Source organism: Moschus berezovskii, chromosome 7 (assembly GCF_049115385.1).
Source record: "Moschus berezovskii isolate FMDL1 chromosome 7, NW_MosBer_1.0, whole genome shotgun sequence".
NCBI lineage: Eukaryota > Metazoa > Chordata > Mammalia > Artiodactyla > Moschidae > Moschus > Moschus berezovskii.
Window position 1 is genome coordinate 12,287,614 of NC_142466.1, and position 13,832 is coordinate 12,301,445.

General features: G+C 37.7%; 1 protein-coding gene across 2 annotated transcripts in view; it reads right to left on the reverse strand.

Moving 5' to 3' along the window:
- The window catches only part of GLRA3 (glycine receptor alpha 3), a 193,396-nt gene that overhangs the window by 82,451 nt on the left and 97,113 nt on the right, over positions 1 to 13,832 (reverse strand). For both annotated transcript variants that reach the window (XM_055427827.2, XM_088837643.1), the window contains exon 5: positions 2,270 to 2,352. In XM_055427827.2, coding sequence (XP_055283802.2) covers positions 2,270 to 2,352 — 83 coding nt within the window. The remainder of the gene's footprint in view (positions 1 to 2,269; positions 2,353 to 13,832) is intronic.

Here is a 13,832-nt window from a genome sequence, read left to right on the forward strand (position 1 = left end):
AATTCTGAGGGAATCCTGACACAAAGAAGGGGATTTCTGACAGAAAGACAGTCTTTTCTGGGATATAAACCTGACAGAAAGGTGATTTCTGACAAAAAGAAGGGTGTTTCTGAAGGAAACCTAAGAGAAAGAAGGCGATATCTGACAGAAAGAAGGTCTTTTCTGGGAGAGAAACCTGATAGAAAGAAGGTGATTTCTGACAGAAATAAAGGATGTTTCTGAGGGAAACCTGATGGAAACATGGAGATTTCTGACAGAAAGAAGGTTTTTTTCTGGGAGAGAAACCTGACAGAAAGAAGGTGATTTCTGCCATGACAGAAAAAAAGGAAGTTTCTGAGGGAAATCTGACACAAAGAAGGGTATTTCTAACAAAAAGGTCTTTTCTGGGATATAAACCTGACAGAAAGAAGGCACTTTCTGACAGGATGTTTCTGAGGGAAACCTAATGCAAAGATGGAGATTTCTGACAGAAGGAAGGGTGTTTCTGAGGGAAACCTAACAGAAAGGAGACATCGGACAGAAAGAAGGTCTATTCTGGGAAGGAAATGTGACAGAAGGCAATTTCTGACAGAAAAAAGGATGATTCTGAGGGAAACCTGACACAAAGAAGGGGATTTCTGACAGAAAGATGGTCTTTTCTGGGAGAGAAACCTGACAGAAAGAATTTCTGATAGAAAGAAGAATGTTTCTGAGGGAAAACTGACAGACAGGAGATATCAGACAGGAAGAAGGTCTTTACTGACAGAAAGAAGGACGTTTCTGAGGGAAACCTGACAGAAAGAAGCAGATAGCTGACAGAAATAATGTGTTTTTTGGGGGGGAGAAACCTGACAGAAAGAAGTGGACTTCTGACAGAAAGAAGAACGTTTCTGAGGGAAACCTGATGAAAAGAAGTTTTCTGACAGAAAGGTCTTTTCTGGGAGAGAATCCTGACAGAAGGAGATTCTGACAGAAAGAATATTTCTGAGGGATACTGAAAGAAAGAAGTTTTTTTCCAGAAAGAGAAGCTGATTTCTGACTGAGAGAGGAACTTTTCTGAGGAAAGCTGACTGAAAGAAGGAGATTTCTGACAGAAATAAGGTTTTCTTTGTGAGTGAAAACTGACAGAAAAAAAGGCAATTTCTGACAGAAGGAGGGACTTTTCTGATTGAAGTAAAAGTTGCCCAGTCGTGTACAACTCTTTGCAACCCTATGGACTGTATGTCCATGGAATTCTCCAGGCCAGAATACTAGAGTGGGTAGCCTTTCCCTTCTCCAGGGGGTTTTCCCAACCCAGGGATTGAATCCAGGTCTCCCACATTGCAGGTGGATTCTTTACCAGCTGAGCCACAAGGGAAGCCTAAGAATACTGGAGTGGGTAGCCTATCCCTTCTCCGGCGGATCTTCCTGACCCAGGAATCGATCTGGGGTCTCCTGCATTGCAGGAGGATTCTTTACCGACTGAATATCAGGGAAATCCTTTCTGATTGAAACCTGATAGAAAGAAGAGATATGCCAGAAAGAAGCACTTTTCTTTGATGGAAACATGATAGGAAAAAAAGAGATTTCTGATAGAAAGAAGGATTTCTCTGTGATAGAAACCTGACAGAAAGATGGAGATTTCTGACAGAAAGAAGGTCTCTTCTAGGGGAACCTGAGAGGAGATTTCTGACAAAAAGAAGGACTTTTCTTCAAGGGAAATCTGACAGAATGAAAGATTTCTGAGAGAAAGTAGGACTTTTCTGAGTAAATTCTGAATGAGATTTGTAGGCGGGAATTCCAAGTGAAGGAATTTTATACTTACTTCAGAGAGAGGTTTGGTGAAAGGAATCCTGCTTATAGGTGAGTATGAGGGAATTTTTACACCTTGAAATTGAAATTTGAGAAAATGAGATTTGAGATATTATTGTGAAGAATGAGATTCCATGTAATTCTGGGAGAAAGATTGATAGTCAGGGAAATCTGAGAGATAGGAGATTCCAAGGGAATTGTGAGAGTAAGTAGAGTCTGAGAGAATTCTGAGAGAAAAAAGAGAGTCTGCAGAATTCTGAGAGAAGAGTCAAAGGTAATTTTTAGAAGAATGATAACAGGAATTACTTTGAGAAGTTTGGTGAAAGGATATCTGAGTGAGGGAGGGTTTGATTTCATTATCCATGAGAAATAGTATAAGGGAATCCTGAGAGAAGGAGGGTGAGATGGTATTCTGAGAATGATATTCAGAGAGTGTTCTGAGAGAAATCTATATCTACTATATTTTTTAAAATATTCAGGAAAACTTATTCTTACTTACAACTTTCCAGTTGCATTATACATGTTTGTACATCCATTGGAAAATTCTTGAGATCCATTGGACAGGAGAGTGTTAATGTCAACCTGAAAGAATTCAAAGTAATCATTTTATAAAGAAATTTATAATATCATATTAATATTTTATTGTTCAGGATACAATGGAAAACAATGCTGTTTTGGTTGTGGCTAACAGCTACTCAAGAAAATTTGCTCCAGCTTGTATATATTATTTATTGTGAAATAACTGTATCCTTTAAATAAATCTGGTTTTGGAGGGAAGAAAAGCTGTATATATAAACATCTAATCACAGTTATTTTTTTGTATATTTATGCTTTCCTTTAGATAGTGCTGGATATATCTAAGATCAGTCTCTATTTCCAGAAAAGACCCTTTTTAAAAAGATATTTGAGAGTAAGCTTTATAAAATTAATACCAAAGGCCAAAAGACACAATTCCCCCAAATCATAGAGACAACATCGTTGAGGCAAGTATTGGTTGACCAAAAAGTTCATTTGGGTTTTTCCATAAGATGTTATAGAAAAACCCAAACGAAATTTTTGGCCAACCCAATACATCCAAGGTTTGGAATCTGGATGTGAAAAGGCTGTGTGCCAGAAAGTAATTTCATGTGACATCTTTTACTGTCTTTTTAACTACACTGAAGATCTTCTTAGTGAACATCCATCAGAAAAACTCTGGATCTAGAGGACTCCAAAATTCTCAGTATTAGGGCTTCCCTGTTGTGGAATTAGAGCATTTCACCACATTGTATTAGGTCCACAAAATAGCCCTCTCAAACACGTGTGACATATTCTGTGTTCATCAAACAAACTTTTGATGTGACCTCACACAAAGTGAGACGACATGATGTGAACCCTACTTTTTCTCATTTCAGAATGTATTATAATGTTGACTTTCCAGGTAATTCACTACTAGTATGTTTTGTTTTGTTTTGTTTTCTTTAACGAGTACGTGACTTCAGGGATTACCTATCTTCATGGATTACCAAGAATTTGTAGTTTCTGGATATGAGAAAAAGGAGCCCACATCCAAATAAATCCAAATTTATTCAAATGAAGTTCTTTTCTAAGAACTCTCTAACCAGCCTTTTTTATTGAAAGCTTTCCCACTGAAATGCAGTGTATTAGTGAACATCCTAGGCTGAGTTATTCATCTAAACTCTGTGACCAAAGAATTTATGGTCTCCAATTATGTCATTTCACTCTATTTCAGTTTTCACATCTCCAAAAAGAAGGTAATAATAATACCTATTCTGGAGATAGGTTGTGAGCAATGTATTAGTTAATCTGTGAAATGCTCAGTCAAATGCTTGACACCTAGTAAACAATCAACGTTAGTTATTAAGGATTACTAGCACATTCTTACTACCCCAGGCTTCCCCATTTCCTCCCCCCCCAAATTATACAGTATGCACACAAAGATGACAGAATAAATCACTTATTAAAAAAAATAAGTTTTAGCAAAAAATAACCATCACCTCTACTAAATGCAACCACATTTTCTGAAGTAGCATTTTTATGTAGGCCATAGACATAAAGCTATAATGATGTACATCTGACAGTAAATACTCTCGGTAGGGTCCTAGTGACATCATTTGAGAGGCATAAGCTGACAGAGGGTGAAGTTGCTGAATTTTTAAGAATCCCAGGGGATCATCTAACAATTCATTCAAGTAAGAGTCCATAGCACACTAAAAGAATCCACAGAATTGATTCTTCAAAAGCAAATTTTCTCCTAACTCAGCTAGATTAAGTGATCCTGCAAGTGTGATACTGTCCATCTGCAAAATTCTCTCTTTAAAATGCAATTGTAAAATCTGCTGGACACAATGTTCTCTGTCTTGTGGAAAGGTTTATTAGAAGTATATGCACAAGTACAATTTGAACGTACACTCATTAATTTCCCAAACATCCAAGAATCTCTAGCCAGCCAGTTTCAAATATTGGCTTAGAGAATTTATTCTGTGACCTTTTGTATGGAAGTAAATAGCATTCTTAGAATCTTTTCCAGGCTCTCACCATGCATGTGATGTCAAATTCATCTCTTTGCTATTTTTCTGGTGTAAAAAAAAAATAGACATTGCATAATTTTTTTTTAAAAAAAAAAGATACTTGGAAGGAATTGTTTGGCAAAGAAAAACACTGTTTGTAGGATTTCTGTCATAAATCATACCCTGAATAAAAATCCATTTGTTGACTTTCTTTTTGTTTAATGTATAATACAATAGCTTCTTTAACAGCCCAGGGATGAAAATATGTGTCACCTTGGTGAGTGTGATCCTGTATTTCTTTATTAAAACATATAAATTAAAGATTTGTCCTGACCACATCAAAAGAAAACTAACTCAAGATGTAATTAATCACATTCTACTGTTTAAGAAATACTGTGTAAGAGAGGACATGGAGTTCTCTTTTCTGAAATAAGACACACAAACAGGATGTGTGTTTCTTTCATTTTCCCTTAAAACATCTTGGCTTAGTTAAGCAGCAATGTCAAAAAAAAAAAAAAAAAGATGATGACTGTAATCTATTCTAAACATTTCACCTCATTAAAATCAAGGTATTACGAATTTTCAAACAAGCATTGCTTGATTGCCTAGAGTAAGTGGTCCCAACCATTAACTGAAGTATTTTGTAAAAAGGTTTTTTGACTCCACTGTAGGCTTTATTTGCAAATGATAAGTATTTTATTAGTTTTTAATATTTCTAAATGTACTGTTATAAGGACAAATGCCTCAACTATAAGCATTGAAATATAATCTGTAATATCATACTAGGTAATACTTTTGCTTACTGTGTGGTAGGCAGTATTTTAAATACTTCATATAAAGTGCCTGATGAACTCTGGACGGAGGTTCATGACATTGTACAGGAGACAGGGACCAAGACCATCCCCATGGAAAACAAATGCAAAAAAGCAAAAGGGCTGTCTGGGGAGGCCTTACAAATAGCTGTGAAAAGAAGAGAAGCAAAAAGCAAAGGAGAAAAGGAAAGATATAAGCATCTGAATGCAGAGTTCCAAAGAATAGCAAGGAGAGATAAGAAAGCCTTCCTCAGCGATCAATGCAAATAAATAGAGGAAAACAACAGAATAGGAAAAACAAGAGATCTCTTCAAGAAAATTAGAGATTCCAAGGGAATATTTCATGCAAAGATGGGCTCAATAAAGGACAGAAATGGTGTGGACCTAACAGAAGCAGAAGATATTAAGAAGAGGTGGCAAGAATACACAGAAGAACTGTACAAAAAAGATGTTCATGACCAAGATAGTCACGATAAAGTGATCACTGACCTAGAGCCAGACATCTTAGAACGTGGAGTCAAGTGGGCTTTAGAAAGCATCACGATGAACAAAGCTAGTGGAGATGATGGAATTCCAGTTGAACTATTTCAAATCCTGAAAGATGATGCTGTGAAAGTGCTGCACTCAATATGTCAGCAGATTTGGAAAACTCAGCAGTGGCCACAGGACTGGAAAAAGTCAGTCTTCATTCTAATCCCAAAGAAAGGCAATGCCAAAGAATGCTCAAACTACCGCACAATTGCACTCATCTCACATGCTAGTAAAGTCATGCTCAAAATTCTCCAAGCCAGGCTTCAGCAATATGTGAACCATGAACTCCCAGATGTTCAAGCAGGTTTTAGAAAAGGCAGAGACAACAGAGATCAAATTGCCAACACCCACTGGATCATGGAGAAAGCAAGAGAGTTCCAGAAAAACATCTATTTCTGCTTCATTGACTATGCCAAAGCCTTTGACTATGCCAATCAACTGTCGAAAATTCTGAAAGAGATGGGAATACCAGACCACCTGACCTGCCTCTTGAGAAACCTGTATGCAGGTCAGAAAGCAACAGTCAGAACTGGACATGGAACAACAGACTGGTTCCAGATAGGAAAAGGAGTACGTCAAGGCTGTATATTGTCACCTTGCTTATTTAACTTATATGCAGAGTACATCATGAGGAACGCTGGGCTGGAAGAAGCACAAGCTGGAATCAAGATTGCTGGGAAAAATATCAATAACCTCAGATATGCAGATGACACTACCCTTATGGCAGAAAGTGAAGAGGAACTCAAAAGCCTCTTGATGAAAGTGAAAGAGGAGAGTGAAAAGGTTGGCTTGAAGCTCAACATTCAGAAAACAAATATCTTGGCATCTGGTCCCATCACTTCATGGGAAATAGATGGAAAAACAGTGGAAACAGTGTCAGACTTTTATTTTTGGGGGCTCCAAAATCACTGCAGATGCTGATTGCAGCCATGAAATTAAAAGACGCTTACTCCTTGGAAAGAAAGTTATGACCAGCCTAGATAGCATATTAAAAAGCAGAGACATTACTTTGCCAACAAAGGTCCGTCTAGTCAAGGCTATGGTTTTTCCCGTGGTCATGTATGGATGTGAGAGTTGGACTGTGAAGAAAACTGATTGCCGAAGAATTGATGCTTTTGAACTGTGGTGTTGGAGAAGACTCTTGAGAGTCCCTTGGACTGCAAGGAGATCCAACCAGTCCATTCTAAAGGAGATCAATCCTGGGTGTTCATTGGAAGGACTGATGCTAAAGCTGAAACTCCAATACTTTGGCCACTTCATGCGACGAGTTGACTCACTGGAAAAGACTCTGATGCTGGGAAAGGTTGGGGGCGGGAGGAGAAGGGGACGACAGAGAATGAGATGGCTGGATGGCATCACCAACTCTGTGGACATGAGTTTGAGTGAACTCCGGGAGTTGGTGATGGACAGGGAGGCCTGGCGTGCTGTGATTCATGGGGTCGCGGAGAGTCGGACACGACTGAGAGACTGAACTGAACTGAACTGATATGCCTTATTTCATTTATTTCTTAATATGAATTTACAGGTAAGTGACGTTACCTTTACTCAGGGATGAGGAGATTAAGACTTAACTCTCCTGATATGTAAAACAGAAACTGATGGAGCTGAATCAATAGCTCTGAGATTCTAACTGTAGATTCTATGCCCTTAACCTTCAAGTCTACTGCCTTTCAAGGGCATTATAATGCTTTTCATGAAAATGAGTACTCTAATTAATATGACTTTGAAAATGTGCATTTCTGTAACATAAAAAATGATGATTTTCTTACACTATGAGTTATTAAAGTAAAAGACATACATGGTTTGTTCAAAAAGAAATTTAGTCATTAAACTTTAGAAAATAGAAGAAATCTGTCCATGGATTTTACATATTTACTTGGATGATTTGATATTTCATCATGAATAATTCTATAAAGAGTAAACAACTCTCAGGAGATCAGATTATTGGAGCACTAGAAGTAAGATTGGAACTAGTGTTCTAGTTGGAGTTTTGTTGTCCTCTGATTACAGAGATGATCATAAAGCTTATTAACCCATCACCTGTGCAATCTCAGTCTTGTTAATGGTCCCTTTAAGAAGCTGATATAAGCTATGCAACTTTTCGAAAGACTGTACATAATCAAATACATGCAAAACATCCTCACAGCATTTTATGGCATTGTAAATCAATTTCCCTTGAATAAACAGCATCCAAAAAAACATCAACAAAGAATGAAATTAGAACACTTCCTAACATCATACACAAAGATAAATTCAAAATGGATTACAGACATAAATATAAGACCAGAAACTATAAAACTCTTAGAGGAAAACATAGTCAGAACACTCGATGGCAAAAATCAAAGCAAGATCTTATATGACCCACCTTCTAGAGTAATGGAAATAAAAACAAAAGTAAACAAGTGGGACCTAATTAAACTTAAAAACTTTTGCACAGCAAAGAAAACTATAAACAAGGTGAAAACAAAACCCTCAGATTGGGAGAAAATAATAGCAAATGAAGCAATTGACAAAGCATTAATTTCCAAAATATACAAGCAGCTCATACAACTCAATACCAGGAAAACAAACAACCCAATAAAAAGTAGTGGAAAGACCTACACAGACATTTCTCCAAAGAAGACATATAGATGGCTAACAAGCACATGAAAAGACACTCAAAACTGCTCACTATTAGAAAAATGCAGATCAAAACTACAATGAGGCAGGCATAACCTCACACCAGTCAGAATGGCCATCATCAAAAAGTCTACAAACAATAAATGCTGGAGAGGGTGTGGAGAAAAGGGAACCCTCTTGCACTGTTGGTGGGAATGTAAACTGATACAGCCCCTATGGAAGACAGTATGGAGATTCCCTAAAAATCTAGGAATATAAACCATAATATGACCCAGCAATCCCACTCCTAGGCATATACCCTGAGGAAACCAAAATCGAAAAATACACATGTACCCCAATGTTCATCCCAGCACTATTTACAATAGCTAGGACATGGAAACAACCTAAATGTCCACTGACAGATGAATGTATCAAGAATTTGTGGTACATATACACAAAGGAATATTACTCAGCCACAGAAAGGAATACATCTGAGTCATTTCTAATGAAGTAGATAAACCTACAGCCTATTATACAAAGTGAAGTAAGTCAGAAAGAGAAAGATAAATATCATATATTAATGCATATATATGGAATCTAGCAAGATGGTACCAATGAATTTATTTGCAAGGCAGCAATGGAGAAACAGACACAAAGAACAGACTTGCAGACACAGGGAGAGGGGAGGAGAGGGTGAGATGTATGGAGAGAGTAACATGGACACTTAATGTTATCATATGTGAAATAGACAGCCAACGGGAATTTGCTGCATGTCTCAGGGATCTCAAACAGAGACTATCAACCTAGAGGGCTGGGATGGGGAGGGAGATGGGAGGGAGGTTCAAGAGGGAGGGGACATATGTATACCTACGGCGGATTCATGTTGATGTTTGACAGAAAACAGCAAAATTCTGTAAAGAAATTATCTTTCAATTAAACATAAATTTTTAGAAAAATTTTTAAAAGAATCATTGAAATAAGTTTGCTTTTTTATTTAAAAATTAATGACTAATTAAAAAAAATAAGTACATATTGTATCAGTTCAGTTCAGTCGCTCAGTCATGTCCGACTCTTTGCAACCCCATGAATCACAGCACGCCAGGCCTCCCTGTCCATCACCAACTCCCGCAGTTCACTCAAACTCATGTCCATCGAGTCAGTGATGCCATTCAGCCATCTCATTCTCGGTCGTCCCCTTCTCCTCCCGCCCCCAAACTTTCCCAGCATCAGAGTCTTTTCCAGTGAGTCAACTCGTCGCATGAGGTGGCCAAAGTATTGGAGTTTCAGCTTTAGCATCAGTCCTTCCAATGAACACCCAGGATTGATCTCCTTTAGAATGGACTGGTTGGATCTCCTTGCAGTCCAAGGGACTCTCAAGAGTCTTCTCCAACACCACAGTTCAAAAGCATCAATTCTTCAGCGATCAGCTTTCTTCACAGTCCAACTCTCACATCCATACGTGACCACGGGAAAAACCATAGCCTTGACTAGATGGACCTTTGTTGGCAAAGTAATGTCTCTGTTTTTTAATATGCTATCTCGGTTGGTCATAACTTTCCTTCCAATTTGTATAAGGAATCTTTAATTCTTTCACAACCAAATTTCAAAGAAAGAGTGATAATAAGTATTGTTGTTCAGTCGCTAAGTCCTGTTATGGACTGCAGCATGCCAGGCTTCCCTGTACTTCACTGTCTCCTGGAGTTTGCTCAGACTCATGTCCATTGAGTTGCTGATGCCATCTAACAATCTCATCTTCTGTCACACCCTTCTCCTCTTGCACTCAATCTTTCCCAGCATCAGAGTCTTTTCCAGTGAGTCAGCTCTTCACATCAGGTGGCCAAAATATTGGAGCTTCAGCTTCAGCATCAGTCCTTCCAATGAATAATCAGGGTTGATTTCCTTTAGGATGGATTGGTTTGATCTCTTTGCTGTCCAAGGGACTCTCAAGAGTCTTCTCCAGCATCACAATTTGAAAGTATCAGTTCTTCGGCCCTCAGTCTTCTTTGGCCCTCAACTCTCCAGTCCATATATGACTCCTGGAAAAACCATAGCTTTGAGTATATGGAACTGTGATCACAGTTAGCTTAAGTAAAAGTTGAAATTATGTTACTATCTTTGACAAGTTGCTGTGCATGGTATTTTTGAGGTAAAATTTCTTCCTGGTTCAGTTCAGTTCAGTCGCTCAGTCGTGTCCGACTATTTGCGACCCCATGAATCACTGCACGCCAGGCCTCCGATGGTTAATACAATCATGTTTCTGCAGTATAAATAGATGTCTTAGTGTGCATTTGCAGTATTAGTAAAGGAAGCAGTAGATAGTACTGAACTACCAATAATGTGCTTTCATTATCTTTTGATGAGGATTTACCATTCCCATTTCACAAGTGATAAAACCAAGGCTTAGACTGACAATTTGCAAAAGTCCACAAATTTGCTCATTTATGGATTCTGGAAGAAACCAGAATTTAAACTTTGGGGGGAGGGGTTGTTTTCTCTTCAGAAAGATAAAAATAAAAGCTTTAGTGCTAATTGTATGCCCGGCACTATCCAGGTGATTTACATAGATAATTGAAAATATTTTCACCATCATGCATATAAGAAAAATGAGCCTGTCCCAAACCACAGCCAGTAAGTAAATTTACCTCCTGTTGAGTCTACTGAGAATGGAAGGCCCTGACGATAATTTCTCCTGAAACATTTATTTCTCAGGGTTGTTTGTGTAGCTGCTCCTCCTGAGAGATGAGATCACATTCCCGTGGACAAAGAGAAGGCTTGCTTGCAGCTTGCTATGAAAGCAGTGGATTCCCCAGTCTCAGTGTTCCACAACTGTGTGGCAGATCCCTGGATGTTTGTGTCCATCTGTGTCTGCTGCATTGTTCCCACGAGGCCTGAGGACAATGTGGAAGTTGGACACATGTGCAGAGGTGCCTGCTGCTTGGCTGCAGTGAGTAACTCATTCCTCTCTCTCTGATCCCAGAGACCTGTGTCTGCAGTCAGCACCCACGAAGTACATAATAAGCTAACTTTATAAGTAGAATAAAGTCAAATCCCAAACTTGACAATCCAAAATCATGTGTCTTGTCCCAACACCTTCACTTGAAAAGCACTTCACTCCAAGGGGAGGGAATATATGTTTACATACAACCGATTCACTTTGTTGTACAGCAGAAACTAACACAGTCGTAAAGCAATTATACTCCAATTTTTTAAAAAAATTTGACATAAATGCAGAATTCTTCTCTTGCAAGTAAATGAGTAAAAATCATGTTAAAAAAGAAAAGAAAAATTATCAACATAATTAAAATTATAATAGAAGTTATTAATATAGTTTACTTAGAAGGTATCAATGTAATTCACGGATGTCATTTAGAAGCTTGACATATTACATAAAACATGTGTAAAAGAGCTTTGCCCCACCCATCCCTACCCTCAATTCAGTTCTAGCTCCTCAGAGGCAGCCTTCTTTGGAAATCTGTATCTTGTAAATTGATATTTACATTCTGTATCTAAATTGCTATCATGTTATGCTGGATTTTTTAAATATGTGAAGTTTCCTATTAATTTGCTACAAAGGAAAATAAGAATTTACTTCCCTTATACCACACTCTATGTACACTTAACATTCCAGCAGAATTCAAAATTTAGTTATGTAAAAATTAACAGTGAAATTAATATTCAGTGTTTACATGTTGTGAATATGCAATTAGTGTTCATAGTTAAGTTTAGTTTTCTGCCATAATTACAGCTCTTTGATAGTGCTTATTTACCCTAGTGTTAATAACTGTCTTACTTTAATGATCACTTCAGTTTCTATTCCCTACTACTACTTCTAATTCAACAAACTCCTTATCAGAACCAAGTCCTTCTCAATGATTAAACAGAGCAGACAGTGGCTCTCTTCTTTATTTTTCATGGAGGTCTCTATTTCTTTTCAAGTCAGATATTGAACCTCTGTATAGATACTCTGCTTTTCATATCCTTTCTTTCCTATTTCCTATTTCTCAGTATCTTGATTCTGCTTCTAGGCAGATTTCTCCATTTCATTTTTCAAATATTCCACTAATGTTTTTTCCACTTCAGTTTACTATCTCTACTTTCCTATGCCCGAGTGACTTCATTTCTCCTTTCCTGAAAGTCTCCTATTTCATTTCTGTCCAGAGATTTCCTTCCATGGTCTCTTCAGCTTCTTGCATTTTCTCTTGAGTAATTTTTTTTTTCTTTTTGTTTCTTTAATTTTCTTCTTTTTGCTCTTTATTTCCTTTGCATGTTTATTCTGACCTCTGCTTCTTCTTTTTTTATTATTGTTATTATTATAGGATGTCCTCCAATGTCTGTTTATATTTAAGAATGAGGTAATAAAAACGAGTTGGAATGCACTGAGCAGATGATTCATTGGGTAATGGCACGATTCATTCATCACAGGATGGCTGCTCAGATTTTTCACTGGTGGTTCCCCAACTGTCTGTAGCCCTTTCCTCTCCGACATTCTACAGAGAGCAGGGTATCACCACTCAGTGTGCAGACCTCACAGTATCCTCATTTTCTTGATGTGATGCTTCATGACAGACCCAGTTGTGCCTGTAGTCCCTGCTCCAAAAGCTCTTGGAACAACCTGGTTGGAGTTTTCTGTCCTCCTGCTTTCTGCCCAGATCAGAAGGCATAATAGTAGATTCCAGTCTGAGAAACATGGGCAAGAAAGTGAGGATAAAGAGCTCACTATTGTTCCTGTAAAGTTTACATCAGATTTTTTTTTTAACTTTTAAAGATTTTTTGATGTGGACCATTTTTAAAGTCTTTTATTGAATTTGTTACAATATTGCTTCTGTCATTTATGCTCTGGTTTTTTGGCTGAGAGGCATGTGGGAGGATCTTAGCTCCCCAACCAGGGATTGGACCCACAACCCCTGCACCGGAAGGTGAATTTTTAACCACTAGACCACCAGGGAAGTCCCTCAACTCTTTGTTTTTTAAATCTCCTTTCTAGCCCCCTCTTTCTGATGTCCTAGCTATCTCAAATTTCTGAAAATTTGAGACATTATTTTCTTCCTTTTAGGTTCCCCCATTTTGTCTTAGGTTTTGTCTATCTCTGTGAAGTCAGTTTTCACAAGTGCATTCATTTTCAAGCTTCCTAAAATATCTCGTCATCACTCATCTGTCACTCTTATTTCCCATCCTTTTCATCTTCCTGTGTGTTAATGTCATTTCATTCCTTATTCAGTTTATTTCTTTGTTTTAGTGGCTTTAAGGAGGAAGTACAGAGAAATGATAAGTTCAATAGGTCAGGTTTGCCAGGACATTCTTCTTTCTTTGAACAAGCAAGAAAGCAGATCGCTCATGAAACATCACAGCTGCTACATTTGTAAATCGAACAAGATTTTTTTTCCCCAAGCTCAACTTTTGTTAATAAAGAAACTGCTTGCCATTTGAAATTTCAAAGTCCTGTGAAATTTCCAAAAACAACTGAAAAATACATGAATTTAGTCTTTGATCATGTGAGCCAGGAGAGAGCAAACAAAAACTAGATGCCAAGAGACATCATCTGTTTCATCTGAACTCATACTGAAAGAAGAAAGATGCAATTCTGAGTTATTCTATAACTTTTCTCAAAATA